This window comes from Hypanus sabinus, unplaced genomic scaffold (genome assembly GCF_030144855.1).
Source record: "Hypanus sabinus isolate sHypSab1 unplaced genomic scaffold, sHypSab1.hap1 scaffold_1120, whole genome shotgun sequence".
Classification (NCBI taxonomy): domain Eukaryota; kingdom Metazoa; phylum Chordata; class Chondrichthyes; order Myliobatiformes; family Dasyatidae; genus Hypanus; species Hypanus sabinus.
In genome coordinates, this window is record NW_026779178.1 from 8,571 (window position 1) to 25,939 (window position 17,369).

General features: G+C 59.4%; 1 protein-coding gene across 1 annotated transcript in view; it reads left to right on the forward strand.

Moving 5' to 3' along the window:
- Window positions 1-544: 544 nt before the first annotated feature.
- Window positions 545-17,369, forward strand: part of LOC132386368 (cytosolic 5'-nucleotidase 3-like) — a gene marked incomplete at its 5' end in the record, with an annotated part of 122,009 nt that continues 105,184 nt past the window's right edge. The window contains 2 exons of the mRNA XM_059958619.1: window positions 545-643; window positions 16,513-16,582. Coding sequence (XP_059814602.1) covers window positions 545-643; window positions 16,513-16,582 — 169 coding nt within the window. The remainder of the gene's footprint in view (window positions 644-16,512; window positions 16,583-17,369) is intronic.

The following is a 17,369-nucleotide window of genomic DNA, read 5'->3' on the forward strand; positions in this document are numbered from 1 at the left end:
AACTGGGGTCCCAGCACTGAGCCTTGTGGTACCCCAATAGTCACTGCCTGCCATTATGAACAGGCCCCCGTTTACTCCCCACTCTTTGCTTCCTGTCTGCCAATCAATTCTCTATCCACATCAATATCATACCCCCAATACCATGAATGACAGGTAAATGTCAGAACCGAAAAGTCCCCTCCACAACCCCTCCCCGGCTCCCCTCCCTCCAGTGCGTAAGCAGCAGTGGGCAACAATCACCCTCAATCCCCCCCTGCAAAAAAAAAAGCATCGGACCCAGCCACCACCGAGCATTGAAGCGGTGCGGCCAGGACACAGACTTGCAGTTACCCCAGATGCTCGTTCACCCGGTATTCGACAGACCGCAAAGCACCCGTTATCCGTAACCGTAACCCAGACCCTGCTCCTGCAGAAAGACCACCACGTCAGCAGTGGGAGGGGGTGGGGGGAAGAGGTTACAGCTCTATCGGATCTCCCCGCCTCCGGCGCTCCAGTGTAAACAGCCCAAGCTCCTCCGACTGCTCTCGTCCTTTCCCCACCGCAGATCCCGGAGCTGCAAAAGAGCACGGTCCGGATTCGGGAGCCGGAGCGCGTCAGAGAAATCATCTCCTCCCTCCGCGAAGGGGGTACCGCCAAGTTACAGGTGGGTGGCCAGATCGCGGGGGATCAGGGTGGGGGTGGTGGGCAGTGGGGCAGGGAGGGTGGATCCAGCCACCCCAAGGTAAAGAATCCAGACTGTCACGTTGGAAAGGGATTTGGAGCAATATGTCTTTGATTCTGCAGGACTTTATTTATGAATTTTATTTAGAGATAAGGCGCAGAATCAGGCCGCTCTGACCCAGCAAGCCCTCGCTGGCCATGTGACCAATTTACCGACTAGACCAGGAAGCCTAAGCACAATTAGTCCATTCGGCCCATCCAGAAGCTTCATAGTGGCGTCCATCATTTGAGAACCCCCCCCGCCCCCGTCACCTATCACTCAGGAATATGCCCTATTCTCACTGTTACCATCAGGGAGGAGGTACAGGAGCCTAAAGGCCCACACTCAACGATTCAGAACAGCTTCTTCCCCTCTGCCATCAGGGAGGAGGTACAGGAGCCTGAAGACACGCAACTCAACAATTCAGGAACAGCTTCTTCCCCTCTGCCATCAGGGAGGAGGTACAGGAGCCTGAAGATACACACTCAGTGATTCAGGAACAGCTTCTTCCCCTCTGCCATCAGGGAGGAGGTACAGGAGCCTGAAGACACACACTCAGCGATTCAGGAACAGCTTCTCCCCCTCCGCCATCAGGGAGGAGGTACAGGAGCCTGAAGGCACACACTCAGCGATTCAGGAACAGCTTCTTCCCCTCTGCCATCAGGGAGGAGGTACAGGAGCCTGAAGACACACACTCAGCAATTCAGGAACAGCTCCTTCCCCTCTGTCATCAGGGAGGAGGTACTGGAGCCTGAAGACACACACTCAACGATTCAGGAACAGCTTCTTCCCCTCTGTCATCAGGGAGGAGGTACTGGAGCCTGAAGACACACACTCAACGATTCAGGGACAGCTTCTTCCCCTCTGTCATCAGGGAGGAGGTACTGGAGCCTGAAGACACACACTCAGCGATTCAGGAACAGCTTCTTCCCCTCTGCCATCAGGGAGGAGGTACAGGAGCCTGAAGACACACACTCAACGATTCAGGAACAGCCTCTTCCCCTCTGTCATCAGGGAGGAGGTACAGGAGCCTGAAGACACACACTCAACGATTCAGGAACAGCCTCTTCCTCTCTGCCATCAGGGAGGAGGTACAGGAGCCTGAAGACACACACTCAGCGATTCAGGAACAGCTTCCTCCCCTCTGCCATCAGGGAGGAGGTACAGGAGCCTGAAGGCACACACTCAGCGATTCAGGAACAGCTTCTTCCCCTCCGCCATCAGGGAGGAGGTACAGGAGCCTGAAGACACACACCCAACGATTCAGGAATAGCTTCTTCCCCTCCGCCATCAGGGAGGAGGTACAGGAGCCTGAAGACACACACCCAACGATTCAGGAATAGCTTCTTCCCCTCTGCCATCAGGGAGGAGGTACAGGAGCCTGAAGACACACACTCAGCGATTCAGGAACAGCTTCTTCCCCTCCGCCATCAGGGAGGAGGTACAGGAGCCTGAAGACACACACTCAGCAATTCAGGAACAGCTCCTTCCCCTCTGCCATCAGGGAGGAGGTACAGGAGCCTGAAGACACACACTCAGCGATTCAGGAACAGTTGCTTCCCCTCTGCCATCAGGGAGGAGGTACAGGAGCCTGAAGACCCACACTCAACGATTCAGGAACAGCTTCTTCCCCTCTGCCATCCGGGAGGAGGTACAGGAGCCTGAAGGCACACACTCAGCGATTCAGGAACAGCTTCTTCCCCTCTGCCATCAGGGAGGAGGTACAGGAGCCTGAAGACCCACACTCAACGATTCAGGAACAGCTTCTTCCCCTCTGCCATCAGGGAGGAGGTACAGGAGCCTGAAGACACACACTCAGTGATTCAGGAACAGCTTCTTCCCCTCCGCCATCAGGGAGGAGGAACAGGAGCCTGAAGACACACACTCAGCGATTCAGGAACAGCTTCTTCCCGTCCGCCATCAGGGAGGAGGTACAGGAGCCTGAAGACACACACACAACGATTCAGGAACGGCTTCTTCCTCTCTGCCATCAGGGAGGAGGTACAGGAGCCTGAAGACACACACTCAGCGATTCAGGAACAGCTTCTTCCCCTCTGCCATCAGGGAGGAGGTACAGGAGCCTGAAGACACACACTCAGCGATTCAGGAACAGCTTCTTCCCCTCTGCCATCAGGGAGGGGGTACAGGAGCCTGAAGACACACACTCAGCGATTCAGGAACAGCTTCTTCCCCTCTGCCATCAGGGAGGGGGTACAGGAGCCTGAAGACACACACTCAGCGATTCAGGAACAGCTCCTTCCCCTCTGCCATCAGGGAGGGGGTACAGGAGCCTGAAGACACACACTCAACGATTCAGGAACAGCTTTTTCCCCTCTGCCATCAGGGAGGAGGTACAGGAGCCCGAAGACACACACTCAGCGATTCAGGAACAGCTTCTTCCCCTCTGCTATCAGGGAGGAGGTACAGGAGCCTGAAGACACACACTCAGCGATTCAGGAACAGCTTCTTCCCCTCTGCCATCAGGGAGGGGGTACAGGAGCCTGAAGACACACACTCAACGATTCAGGAACAGCTTTTTCCCCTCTGCCATCAGGGAGGAGGTACAGGAGCCTGAAGACACACACTGAATGATTCAGGAACAGCTTCTTCCCCTCTGCCATCAGGGTGGAGGTACAGGAGCCTGAAGACACACACTCAGCGATTCAGGAACAGCTTCTTCCCCTCTGCCATCAGGGAGGAGGTACAGGAGCCTGAAGACACACACTCAGTGATTCAGGAACAGCTTCTTCCCCTCTACCATCAGGGAGGAGGTACAGGAGCCTGAAGACACACACTCAGCGATTCAGGAACAGCTCCTTCCCCTCTGCCATCAGGGAGGAGGTACAGGAGCCTGAAGACACACACTCAGCGATTCAGGAACAGCTCCTTCCCCTCTGCCATCAGGGAGGAGGTACAGGAGCCTGAAGACACACACTCAGCGATTCAGGAACAGCTCCTTCCCCTCTGCCATCAGGGAGGAGGTACAGGAGCCTGAAGACACACACTCAGCGATTCAGGAACAGCTTCTTCCCCTCTGCCATCAGGGAGGGTGTACAGGAGCCTGAAGACACACACTCAGTGATTCAGGAACAGCTTCTTCCCCTCTACCATCAGGGAGGAGGTACAGGAGCCTGAATGCCCACACTAAACGGTTCAGGAACAGCTTCTTCCCCTCTACCATCAGGGAGGAGGTACAGGAGCCTGAAGACACACACTCAGCGATTCAGGAACAGCTTCTTCCCCTCTGCCATCAGGGAGGAGGTACAGGAGCCTGAAGACACACACTCAGTGATTCAGGAACAGCTCCTTCCCCTCTGCCATCAGGGAGGAGGTACAGGAGCCTGAAGACACACACTCAACGATTCAGGAACAGCTTCTTCCCCTCTGCCATCAGGGAGGAGGTACAGGAGCCTGAAGACACACACTCAACGATTCAGGAACAGCTTCTTCCCCTCTGCCATCAGGGAGGAGGTACAGGAGCCTGAAGACACACACTCAACGATTCAGGAACAGCTTCTTCCCCTCTGCCATCAGGGAGGAGGTACAGGAGCCTGAAGGCACACACTCAACGATTCAGGAACAGCTTCTTCCCCTCTGCCATCAGGGAGGAGGTACAGGAGCCTGAAGACACACACTCAACGATTCAGGAACAGCTTCTTCCCCTCTGCCATCAGGGAGGAGGTACAGGAGCCTGAAGGCACACACTCAACGATTCAGGAACAGCTTCTTCCCCTCTGCCATCAGGGAGGAGGTACAGGAGCCTGAAGACACACACTCAACGATTCAGGGACAGCTTCTTCCCCTCTGCCATCAGGGAGGAGGTACAGGAGCCTGAAGACACACACTCAGCGATTCAGGAACAGCTTCTTCCCCTCCGCCATCAGGGAGGAGGTACAGGAGCCTGAAGACACACACCAAGCGATTCAGGAACAGCTTCTTCCCCTCTGCCATCAGGGAGGAGGTACAGGAGCCTGAAGACACACACCAAGCGATTCAGGAACAGCTTCTTCCCCTCCGCCATCAGATTGCTGACTGGACGTTGAACACTGCCTCGCTACTTTTTTATTTCTGTTTTTTGTACTACTTATTTTAACTTAACTGTTTAATAGATACATAAATACTTATGGTAATTCATTTTTCTGTATATTTAGTTATCATTTTACTGCTGCCGTAAATTTAACAAATTTCACAATATATACCAGTGATTTTAAACCTGATTCTGTTCCTGAACCTGGTGGTATGAGTCCTGAGGCTCCTGTACCTCCTTCCTGATGGTTGAGGGGTAATAACTGTTCCTGAACCTGGTGGTATGAGTCCTGAGGCTCCTGTACCTCCTTCCAGATGGTTGAGGGGTAATAACTGTTCCTGAACCTGGTGGTGTGGGTCCTGAGGCTCCTGTACCTCCTTCCTGATGGTTGAAGGGTAATAACTGTCCCTGAACCTGGTGGTGTGGGACCTGAGGCTCCTGTACCTCCTTCCTGACGGTTGAGGGGTGATAACTGTCCCTGAACCTGGTGGTGTGAGTCCTGAGGCTCCTGTACCTCCTTCCTGATGGTTGAAGGGTAATAACTGTCCCTGAACCTGGTGGTGTGGGTCCTGAGGCTCCTGTACCTCCTTCCTGACGGTTGAGGGGTGATAACTGTCCCTGAACCTGGTGGTGTGAGTCCTGAGGCTCCTGTACCTCCTTCCTGACGGTTGAGGGGTGATAACTGTCCCTGAACCTGGTGGTGTGGGACCTGAGGCTCCTGTACCTCCTTCCTGATGGTTGAGGGGGTAATAACTGTCCCTGAACCAGGTGGTGTGGGACCTGAGGCTCCTGTACCTCCTTCCTGATGGTTGAGGGGCAATAACTGTCCCTGAACCTGGTGGTGTGGGACCTGATGCTCCTGTACCTCCTTCCTGATGGTTGAGGGGGTAATAACTGTTCCTGAACCTGGTGGTGTGGGTCCTGAGGCTCCTGTACCTCCTTCCTGATGGTTGAGGGGCAATAACTGTCCCTGAACCTGGTGGTGTGGGACCTGATGCTCCTGTACCTCCTTCTTGATGGTTGAGGGGTAATAACTGTCCCTGAACCTGGTGGTGTGGGACCTGATGCTCCTGTACCTGCTTCCTGATGGTTGTGGGGTGATAACTGTTCCTGAACCTGGTGGTGTGGGTCCTGAGGCTCCTGTACCTCCTTCCTGATGGTTGAAGGGTAATAACTGTTCCTGAACCTGGTGGTGTGGGACCTGAGGCTCCTGTACCTCCTTCCTGATGGTTGTGGGGTAATAACTGTTCCTGAACCTGGTGGTGTGGTTCCTGAGGCTCCTGTACCTCCTTCCTGATGGTTGAGGGGTAATAACTGTTCCTGAACCTGGTGGTGTGGGTCCTGAGGCTCCTCTACCTCCTTCCTGATGGTTGAAGGGTAATAACTGTTCCTGAACCTGGTGGTGTGGGTCCTGAGGCGACAGAGCGCATTCCTGATGGAGTCGGAGCTGATAAATGTGAACAAGGTTTAGTCTTATTGAGATTACTGCACCGCAGAAAGGGGAGAAGACGTCGGAGGAGATGGTGTGTACGTGACCACTGAACGGACTGAGGCAGGAGGGTGGATTTTCTCTGCTCGTCCGGCCACCGAGAGACACGGACGGGGAAACGCATTTCGAATATTTTCGGATGTCGGCAGGTAGACCTGACGATTCGGTTTGTCGTCTCACACCATTGATCTCGCATCAGTGTGCGCAGAGTATGCCTGCAGACAGGACAGGAGGAAATGCGATGCTCCCGAGCGGACCAATCACAGTTGCTGCGAAGCATTTTTGGCGAGGAGCGCGTCAGGCTACGGCGTAGTTTATGAGGGTACGCCGTACCTACAGCGTTCATTTGACGGAGAAGTATAAATCAACCAATGGCACGCCACTGTACAGAGAGACAATCCTGTACAGTACCCCCCCCCCACCCACCCCATAACAGACGGTCAGAACGCCCCCCACGGTTGGTCTGCCGAACTTCCGAGTGTTTGGGGTCGACAAAACGAGACCGCTCCAGCCCCCGATGAAATACAGCCGCCGTCTTGCCCTCGCCACAGCGGCATCGATAAATTGTTACCCCCCCCCCCCCCACCCCTCTCGCCAATCAGGCTCCCCGCGGGGCGGCGGAACACAGGCAGCGTCGGTGGAAAAGGGTGCAGTCGACGTCCCGGTGCCCGGACAGACCCTCCGGCAGGATTCCGGTGCCCGGACAGACCCTCCGGCAGGATTCCGGTGCCCGGACAGACCCTCCGGCAGGATTCCGGTGCCCGGACAGACCCTCCGGCAGGATTCCGGGGCCCGGACAGACCCACCGGCAGGATTCCGGTGCCCAGTCAGACCCTCCGGCAGGATTCCGGTGCCCAGTCAGACCCTCCGGCAGGATTCCGGTGCCCGGACAGACCCTCCGGCAGGATTCCGGTGCCCTGACAGACCCTCCGGCAGGATTCCGGTGCCCAGACAGACCCTCTGGCAGGATTCCGGTGCCTAGACAGACCCTCCGGCAGGATTCCGGTGCCCGGACAGACCCTCCGGCAGGATTCCGGTGCCCAGACGGACCCACCGGCAGGATTCCGGTGCCCAGACAGACCCTCCGGCAGGATTCCGGTGCCCAGACAGAACCTCCGGCAGGATTCCATTGCCCAGACAGACCCTCCGGCAGGATTCCGGTGCCCAGACGGACCCTCCGGCAGGATTCCGGTGCCCAGACGGACTCTCCGGCAGGATTCCGGTGCCCGGACAGACCCTCCGGCAGGATTCCGGTGCCCGGACAGACCCTCCGGCAGGATTCCGGTGCCCGGACAGACCCTCCGGCAGGATTCCTGTGCCCGGACAGACCCTCCGGCAGGATTCCTGTGCCCGGACAGACCCTCCGGCAGGATTCCGGTGCCCGGACAGACCCTCCGGCAGGATTCCGGTGCCCGGACAGACCCTCCGGCAGGATGCTGGTGCCCAGACAGACCCTCCGGCAGGATTCCGGTGCCCAGACAGACCCTCCGGCAGGATTCCGGTGCCCTGACAGACCCTCCGGCAGGATTCCGGTGCCCAGACAGACCCTCCGGCAGGATTCCGGTGCCCGGACAGACCCACCGGAAGGATTCCGGTGCCCAGACAGACCCTCCGGCAGGATTCTGGTGCCCAGACAGACCCTCCGGCAGGATTCCGGTGCCCAGACAGACCCTCCGGCAGGATTCCGGTGCCCGGACAGACCCTCCGGCAGGATTGCTGTGCCCAGACAGACCCTCCGGCAGGATTCTGGTGCCCGGACAGACCCTCCGGCAGGATTCCGGTGCCCAGACAGACCCTCCGGCAGGATTCCGGTGCCCGGACAGACCCTCCGGCAGGATTCCGGTGCCCGGACAGACCCTCCGGCAGGATTCCGGGGCCCGGACAGACCCTCCGGCAGGATTCCGGTGCCCGGACAGACCCTCCGGCAGGATTCCGGTGCCCGGACAGACCCACCGGCAGGATTCCGGTGCCCGGACAGACCCTCCGGCAGGATTCCGGTGCCCAGACAGACCCTCCGGCAGGATTCCGGTGCCCGGACAGACCCACCGGCAGGATTCCGGTGCCCAGACAGACCCTCCGGCAGGATTCCGGTGCCCGGACAGACCCTCCGGCAGGATTCCGGTGCCCGGACAGACCCTCCGGCAGGATTCCGGTGCCCAGACAGACCCACCGGCAGGATTCCGGTGCCCAGACGGACCAACCGGCAGGATTCCGGTGCCCGGACAGACCCTCCGGCAGGATTCCGGTGCCCGGACAGACCCTCCGGCAGGATTCCGGTGCCCGGACAGACCCCCCGGCAGGATTCCGGTGCCCGGACAGACCCTCCGGCAGGATTCCGGTGCCCAGACAGACCCTCCGGCAGGATTCCGGTGCCCAGACAGACCCTCCGGCAGGATTCCGGTGCCCAGACAGACCCTCCGGCAGGATTCCGGTGCCCAGACAGACCCTCCGGCAGGATTCCGGTGCCCAGACAGACCCCCCGGCAGGATTCCGCTGCCCAGACAGACCCTCCGGCAGGATTCCGGTGCCCTGACAGACCCTCCGGCAGGATTCCGGTGCCCAGACAGACCCTCCGGCAGGATTCCCGTGCCCAGACAGACCCTCCGGCAGGATTCCGGTGCCCGGACAGACCCTCCGGCAGGATTCCGGTGCCCGGACAGACCCTCCGGCAGGATTCCGGTGCCCGGACAGACCCTCCGGCAGGATTCCGGTGCCCAGACAGACCCTCCGGCAGGATTCCGGTTCCCGGACAGACCCTCTGGCAGGATTCCGGTGCCCGGACAGACCCTCCGGCAGGATTCCGGTGCCCAGACAGACACTCCGGCGGGATTCCGGTGCCCAGACAGACCCACCGGCAGGATTCCGGTGCCCGGACAGACCCTCCGGCAGGATTCCGGTGCCCAGACAGACCCTCCGGCAGGATTCCGGTGCCCAGACAGACCCACCGGCAGGATTCCAGTGCCCGGACAGACCCTCCGGCAGGATTCCGGTGCCCAGTCAGACCCTCCGGCAGGATTCCGGTGCCCAGTCAGACCCTCCGGCAGGATTCCGGTGCCCAGACGGACCCACCGGTAGGATTCCGGTGCCCGGACAGACCCTCCGGCAGGATTCCGGTGCCCAGACAGACCCTCCGGCAGGATTCCGGTGCCCAGACAGACCCACCGGCAGGATTCCGGTGCCCGGACAGACCCTCCGGCAGGATTCCGGTGCCTAGACAGACCCACCGGCAGGATTCCTGTGCACGGACAGACCCTCCGGCAGGATTCCAGTGCCCAGACAGACCCACCGGCAGGATTCCGGTGCCCAGACAGACCCTCCGGCAGGATTCCGGTGCCCGGACAGACCCCCCGGCAGGATTCCGGTGCCTAGACAGACCCACCGGCAGGATTCCTGTGCACGGACAGACCCTCCGGCAGGATTCCGGTGCCCAGACAGACCCTCCGGCAGGATTCCGGTGCCCAGACAGACCCTCCGGCAGGATTCCGGTGCCCAGACAGACCCTCCGGCAGGATTCCGGTGCCCAGACAGACCCTCCGGCAGGATTCCGGTGCCCAGACAGACCCTCCGGCAGGATTCCGGTGCCCGGACAGACCCTCCGGCAGGATTCCGGTGCCCGGACAGACCCTCCGGCAGGATTCCAGTGCCCAGACAGACCCACCGGCAGGATTCCAGTGTCCGGACAGACCCTCCGGCAGGATTCCGGTGCCCAGACAGACCCACCGGCAGGATTCCGGTGCTCGGACAGACCCACCGGCAGGATTCCAGTGTCCGGACAGACCCTCCGGCAGGATTCCGGTGCCCGGACAGACCCACCGGCAGGATTCCGGTGTCCGGACAGACCCTCCGGCAGGATTCCGGTGCCCAGACAGACCCACCGGCAGGATTCCGGTGCCCAGACAGACCCACCGGCAGGATTCCGGTGCTCGGACAGACCCTCCGGCAGGATTCCGGTGCCCAGACAGACCCACCGGCAGGATTCCAGTGTCCGGACAGACCCTCCGGCAGGATTCCGGTGCCCAGACAGACCCACCGGCAGGATTCCGGTGCTCGGACAGACCCACCGGCAGGATTCCAGTGTCCGGACAGACCCTCCGGCAGGATTCCGGTGCCCGGACAGACCCACCGGCAGGATTCCGGTGTCCGGACAGACCCTCCGGCAGGATTCCGGTGCCCGGACAGACCCTCCGGCAGGATTCCGGTGCCCGGACAGACCCTCCGGCAGGATTCCGGTGCCCAGACAGACCCTCCGGCAGGATTCCGGTACCCGGACAGACCCTCCGGCAGGATTCCGGTGCCCAGACAGACCCTCCGGCAGGATTCCGGTGCCCGGACAGACCCTCCGGCAGGATTCCGGTGCCCAGACAGACCCTCCGGCAGGATTCCGGTGCCCAGATAGACCCTCCGGCAGGATTCCGGTGCCCGGACAGACCCTCCGGCAGGATTCCGGTGCCCAGACAGACCCTCCGGCAGGATTCCGGTGCCCAGACAGACCCTCCGGCAGGATTCCGGTGCCCGGACAGACCCTCCGGCAGGATTCCGGTACCCGGACAGACCCTCCGGCAGGATTCCGGTGCCCGGACAGACCCTCCAGCAGGATTCCGGTGCCCGGACAGACCCTCCGGCAGGATTCCGGTGCCCAGACAGACCCTCCGGCAGGATTCCGGTGCCCAGACAGACCCTCCGGCAGGATTCCGGTGCCCGGACAGACCCTCCGGCAGGATTCCGGTGCCCAGACAGACACTCAGACCCTCCGGCAGGATTCCGGTGCCCAGACAGACCCTCCGGCAGGATTCCGGTGCCCAGACAGACCCTCCGGCAGGATTCCGGTGCCCGGACAGACCCTCCGGCAGGATTCCGGTACCCGGACAGACCCTCCGGCAGGATTCCGGTGCCCGGACAGACCCTCCAGCAGGATTCCGGTGCCCGGACAGACCCTCCGGCAGGATTCCGGTGCCCAGACAGACCCTCCGGCAGGATTCCGGTGCCCAGACAGACCCTCCGGCAGGATTCCGGTGCCCGGACAGACCCTCCGGCAGGATTCCGGTGCCCAGACAGACCCTCCGGCAGGATTCCGGTGCCCAGACAGACCCTCCGGCAGGATTCCGGTGCCCAGACAGACCCTCCGGCAGGATTCCGGTGCCCGGACAGACCCTCCGGCAGGATTCCGGTGCCCAGACAGACCCTCCGGCAGGATTCCGGTGCCCAGACAGACCCTCCGGCAGGATTCCTGTGCCCGGACAGACCCTCCGGCAGGATTCCGGTGCCCAGTCAGGCAGGATTCCGGTGCCCAGACAGACCCTCCGGCAGGATTCCGGTGCCCAGTCAGGCAGGATTCCGGTGCCCAGACAGACCCTCCGGCAGGATTCCGGTGCCCGGACAGATCCACCGGCAGGATTCCGGTGCCCGGACAGACCCTCCGGCAGGATTCCGGTGCCCGGACAGACCCTCCGGCAGGATTCCGGTGCCCAGACAGACCCTCCGGCAGGATTCCGGTACCCGGACAGACCCTCCGGCAGGATTCCGGTGCCCAGACAGACCCTCCGGCAGGATTCCGGTGCCCGGACAGACCCTCCGGCAGGATTCCGGTGCCCAGACAGACCCTCCGGCAGGATTCCGGTGCCCAGATAGACCCTCCGGCAGGATTCCGGTGCCCGGACAGACCCTCCGGCAGGATTCCGGTGCCCAGACAGACCCTCCGGCAGGATTCCGGTGCCCAGGCAGACCCTCCGGCAGGATTCCGGTGCCCAGACAGACCCTCCGGCAGGATTCCGGTGCCCAGACAGACCCTCCGGCAGGATTCCGGTGCCCGGACAGACCCACCGGCAGGATTCCGGTGCCCAGACAGACCCTCCGGCAGGATTCCGGTGCCCAGGCAGACCCTCCGGCAGGATTCCAGTGCCCAGACAGACCCACCGGCAGGATTCCGGTGCCCAGACAGACCCTCCAGCAGGATTCCGGTGCCCAGACAGACCCTCCGGCAGGATTCCGGTGCCCGGACAGACCCTCCGGCAGGACCGAGAAGAGGGGAGCGGGGGGAGAGGTCTCCCCGCAGGACGCTTCATCTCACCCTCTCGCCGTCCATTGCTTACTCGTCTGTGATCATCATTTATTCCTTTTTGCACACCGGTGGATCGTCCGCCCTCGATGGCCCTGTTGTGTTTCTCGGACTTAAACTCCGCCCCTCGGGGCCGAATGTACATGTCCTTTCACTCTGAACCAACACTCTGGGGGGGGGGGGCAACTACCTCCTTAGAAACCCCTGAATGAAGTTCGTCTCCAATCAGTAATTCACCTTCACCCTTTCTGGGGAACCGGCCTTGCACAGGCTCGATGGCAAATAGACTTCTGACCTGCGGGTCGCCCCTCGCCTGCCCGCTGTTGTCTTGTCAAGTCCAGTCACCTTTTATTCTCATTTCGACCATGAGAGTTAAGGGGCAAAAGTTTAGGGGTAACACGAGGGGGAACTTCTTTACTCAGAGAGTGGTGGCTGTGTGGGACGAGCTTCCAGTAGAAGTGGTAGAGGCAGGTCTGGTATTGTCATTTAAAGTAAAATTGGACAGGTATATGGACAGGAAAGGAACGGAGGGTTATGGGCTGAGTGCAGGTCGGTGGGACTAGGTGAGAGTGAGCGTTCGGCACGGACTAGAAGGGCCGAGATGGCCTGTTTCCGTGCGGTAATTGTTATATGATTATAACTGCTGGTACAGTACATAGTAAAAATGAGACAACGTTTTTCAGGACCATGGTGTTACATGACACAGTACAAAAACTAGACTGAACTACGTAAAAAACAACACAGAGAAAGCTACACTAGTCTACAGACCTACCCAGGACTGCATAAAGTTCACAAAACAGTGCAGGCATTACAATAAGTAATAAACAGGACAGTAGGGCAAGGTGTCAGTCCAGGCTCTGGGTATTGAGGAGTCTGATAGCTTGGGGGAAGAAACTGTTACACAGTCTGGTCGTGAGAGCCCGAATGCTTCGGTGCCTTTTCCCAGACGGCAGGGGGGAGAAGAGTTTGTATGAGGGGTGTGTGGGGTCCTTCATAATGCCGTTTCCCTTGCGGATGCAGCGTGTGGTCTAAATGTCTGTGATGGCAGGAAGAGAGACCCCGATGATCTTCTCAGCTGACCTCACTATCCTCTGCAGGGTCTTGCGATCCGAGACGGTGCAATTCCCGAACCAGGCGGTGATGCAGTTGCTCAGGATGCTCTCAATACAACCCCTGTAGAATGTGATGAGGATGGGGGGGTGGGAGATGGACTTTCCTCAGCCTTCGCAGAAAGTAGAGACGCTGCTGGGCTTTCTTTGCTATGGAGCTGGTGTTGAGGGACCAGGTGAGATTCTCCGTCAGGTGAACACCAAGAAATTCGGTGCTCTTTACAATCTCTACCGAGGAGCCCTCGATGTTCAGTGGGGAGTGGTCGCTCCGTGCCCTCCTGAAGTCAACAACCATCTCTTTTGTTTCGTTCACATTCAGAGACAGGTTGTTGGCTCTGCACCAGTCCGTTAGCCGCTGCACCTCCTCTCTGTAAGCTGGCTCGTCGTTCTTGCTGATGAGACCCACCACGGTCATGTCATCGGCGAACTTGATGATGTGGTTCGAGCTGTGTGTTGCAGCACAGTCGTGGGTCAGCAGAGTGGACAGCAGTGGACTGAGCATGCATACTTGACCAACCGCCGCCTGCTGGGCTATAAACGTTCAGTTTTAGTTTAAATTGCGGTGTTTCGGAGCAGCGACTTGAGAGTTTTACTGTCAGCGGCAGAGTTGAAGTTCCAAACGGGAATGGCCGTAGGGTACCGCGAGTAGCAGTAGCAGACCCTGTTGGGCTGGATGGCCTTGTAGTTCGGGGAGGGTTCTGTCAGGTTGCTGGTCCGTTATTCCGGTTACACAAAAGGTGACTGGTGTTGGGTGGAGTTTATGAATGAGTTTCCTGGTAAGTTGTAGCAAGCCGTCTTTGGAGGGTATCCCATTTGAGGCCGAGAAGTTCTCTGTAACAAAGTCTTCCTGTAATCACTGCTTACAAACCTGGACCTTTTCCATGGTGGTTTGGTAGGGATCCCAGCTGGCCTTGGACGGACGAGAGTTTTATCAGCAATTTCTTTTGCGGTTTTTGAGCAATTCCAAAAACAAAGAAAGTTACGCCGGAGGAGGCTGAGGCACCATCAATAACTCTCGGAGACGTGAGGCGAGTGATAGGCTTTTATTAGCTGGAAGAAAACACCGTCAGCAGCGACACAACATCCTGGAGACTGAGGAGGGAGCAGTGCCTCCAAACGCCTTTATACAGGGGTCAGTGGGAGGAGCCACAGTCTGTGGGAGGGACCACGGTGTGTGGGAGGAGCCACCGTGTGTGGGAGGAGCCAGGTCTGTCGGAGGAGCCACGGTATGTGGGAGGGACCACGGTATGTGGGAGGAGCCACGGTGTGTGGGAGGAGCCAGGTCTGTGGGAGGAGCCACAGTATGTAGGAGGAGCCACGGTGTGTGGGAGGAGCCAGGTCTGTGGGAGGGACCACGGTATGTGGGAGGAGACACGGTGTGTGGGAGGAGCCACCGTGTGTGGGAGGAGCCAGGTCTGTGGGAGGAGCCACGGTATGTGGGAGGAGCCACGGTGTGTGGGAGGAGCCACGGTTTGTGGGAGGATCCAGGTCTGTGGGAGGAGCCACGGAATGTGGGAGGAGCCACCGTGTGTGGGAGGAGCCACGGTATGTGGGAGGAGGCACGGTGTGTGGGAGGAGCCAAGGTGTGCGGGAGGAGCCAGGTCTGTGGGAGGATCCACGGTGTGTGGGAGGAGCCACGATCTGTGGGAGGAGCCATGGTGTGTGGGAGGAGCCACTGTGTGTGGGAGGTGCCAGGTCTGTGGGAGGAGCCACGGTGTGTGGGAGGAGCCAGGTCTGTGGGAGGAGCCACTGTGTGTGGGAGGAGCCAGGTCTGTGGGAGGAGCCACAGTCTGTGGGAGGAGCCAGGTCTGTGGGAGGAGCCACTGTGTGTGGGAGGAGCCAGGTCTGTGGGAGGAGTTACGGTGTGTGGGAGGAGTTACGGTGTGTGGGAGGAGCCACGGTTTGTGGGAGGAGCCAGGTCTGTGGGAGGAGCCACGGTGTGTGGGAGGAGCCACGGTTTGTGGGAGGAGCCACAGTCTGTGGGAGGAGCCAGGTCTGTGGGAGGAGCCACTGTGTGTGGGAGGAGCCACGGTGTGTGGGAGGAGCCACAGTCTGTGGGAGGAGCCAGGTCTGTGGGAGGAGCCACTGTGTGTGGGAGGAGCCACTGTGTGTGGGAGGAGCCAGGTCTGTGGGAGGAGTTACGGTGTGTGGGAGGAGCCACGGTGTGTGGGAGGAGCCATGTCTGTGGGAGGAGTTACGGTGTGTGGGAGGAGCCAGGTCTGTGGGAGGAGCCACTGTTTGTGGGAGGAGCCACGGTCTGTGGGAGGAGCCACTGTGTGTGGGAGGAGCCAGGTCTGTGGGAGGAGCCACTGTGTGTGGGAGGAGCCACGGTCTGTGGGAGGAGCCATTGTGTGTGGGAGGAGCCAGGTCTGTGGGAGGAGTTACGGTGTGTGGGAGGAGCCACGGTTTGTGGGAGGTGCCAGGTCTGTGGGAGGAACCACGGTGTGTGGGAGGAGCCACGGTGTGTGGGAGGAGCTACCGTGTGGGAAGAGCCAGGTCTGTGGGAGGAGCCACGGTCTGTGGGAGGAGCCACTGTGTGTGGGAGGAGCCAGGTCTGTGGGAGGAGCCAGGTCTGTGGGAGGAGCCAGGTCTGTGGGAGGAGCCACGGACTGTGGGAGGAGCCACGGTGTGTGGGAGGAGCCACTGTGTGTGGGAGGAGCCAGGTCTGTGGGAGGAGCCACGGTGTGTGGGAGGAGCCACGGTGTGTGGCAGGAGCCACTGTGTGTGGGAGGAGCCAGGTCTGTGGGAGGAGCCACTGTGTGTGGGAGGAGCCAGGTCTGTGGGAGGAGCCACTGTGTGGGAGGAGCCAGGTCTGTGGGAGGAGCCATTGTGTGTGGGAGGAGCCACGGTCTGTGGGAGGAGCCACTGTGTGTGGGAGGAGCCAGATCTGTGGGAGGAGCCACTGTGTGTGGGAGGAGCCAGGTCTGTGGGAGGAGCCACTGTGTGTGGGAAGAGCCACAGGAGCAGTCTGCAGGGGGAGGCCTGTCCAGACAGGTAAACGTACTTCACCACATTTTTGTTTGGAACTTGAAATGGTCTGGTTGATGATGTGTTTTGCCCAGCTGAGGTTATCTGACAGTTCAATGCCCAAGTGGGCCCAAGATTGTTGACTGGCTCCCCTGTCTCTTCCAGATCATCACGGACTTCGACATGACCTTGACTCGATTCACCAGCAACGGGAAAAGGAACCCGACCTGCCACCGTGCGTACCACCGCTGGGGGGGTGGGGGTCGGAGGCAGGGTGCTCCGCGTGCTGGAGAGGGCAGGGAACAGGACACACGGATGGGATTGTTTGGGGACTGTAGTTAGTCTAACTTGTGATACCACCGGCCCTCAGTGTGTTGTAGGGGGCAGCACCGGGAGAGCCTCGCTCTCTATTAACTATTTTTCTTTAGCAACAGTAGATAGCATTTAATTTGGGATTGTCAATCCACACAGGCACACCTTTAAAATCTGCAGATGCTGGAAATCCAGAGCAGCGCACACACACACACACACACACACACACACACACACACACACACACACACACACACACACACACACATACACACACACACACACACACACACACACACACACACACGGAGACACACACACACACACACACACACACACGGACACACACACACAGACACACAGACACAGATACACACACACATACACACACTCACACACTCACACACACAGACACAGATACACATACACAGACACACATACACAGACACACACTGACACAGACACACACACACACGGACAGACTCACAGACACACATACACACACACGCACAGACACACACACACACATGCACACACACACACACACACTCACACAGACACACACACGCACGCACACACACACACACTCACACAGACACACACACACACTCACACACACAGACACAGATACACACACACACATACACACACTCACACACACAGACACAGATACACACACACACATACACACACTCACACACTCACACACA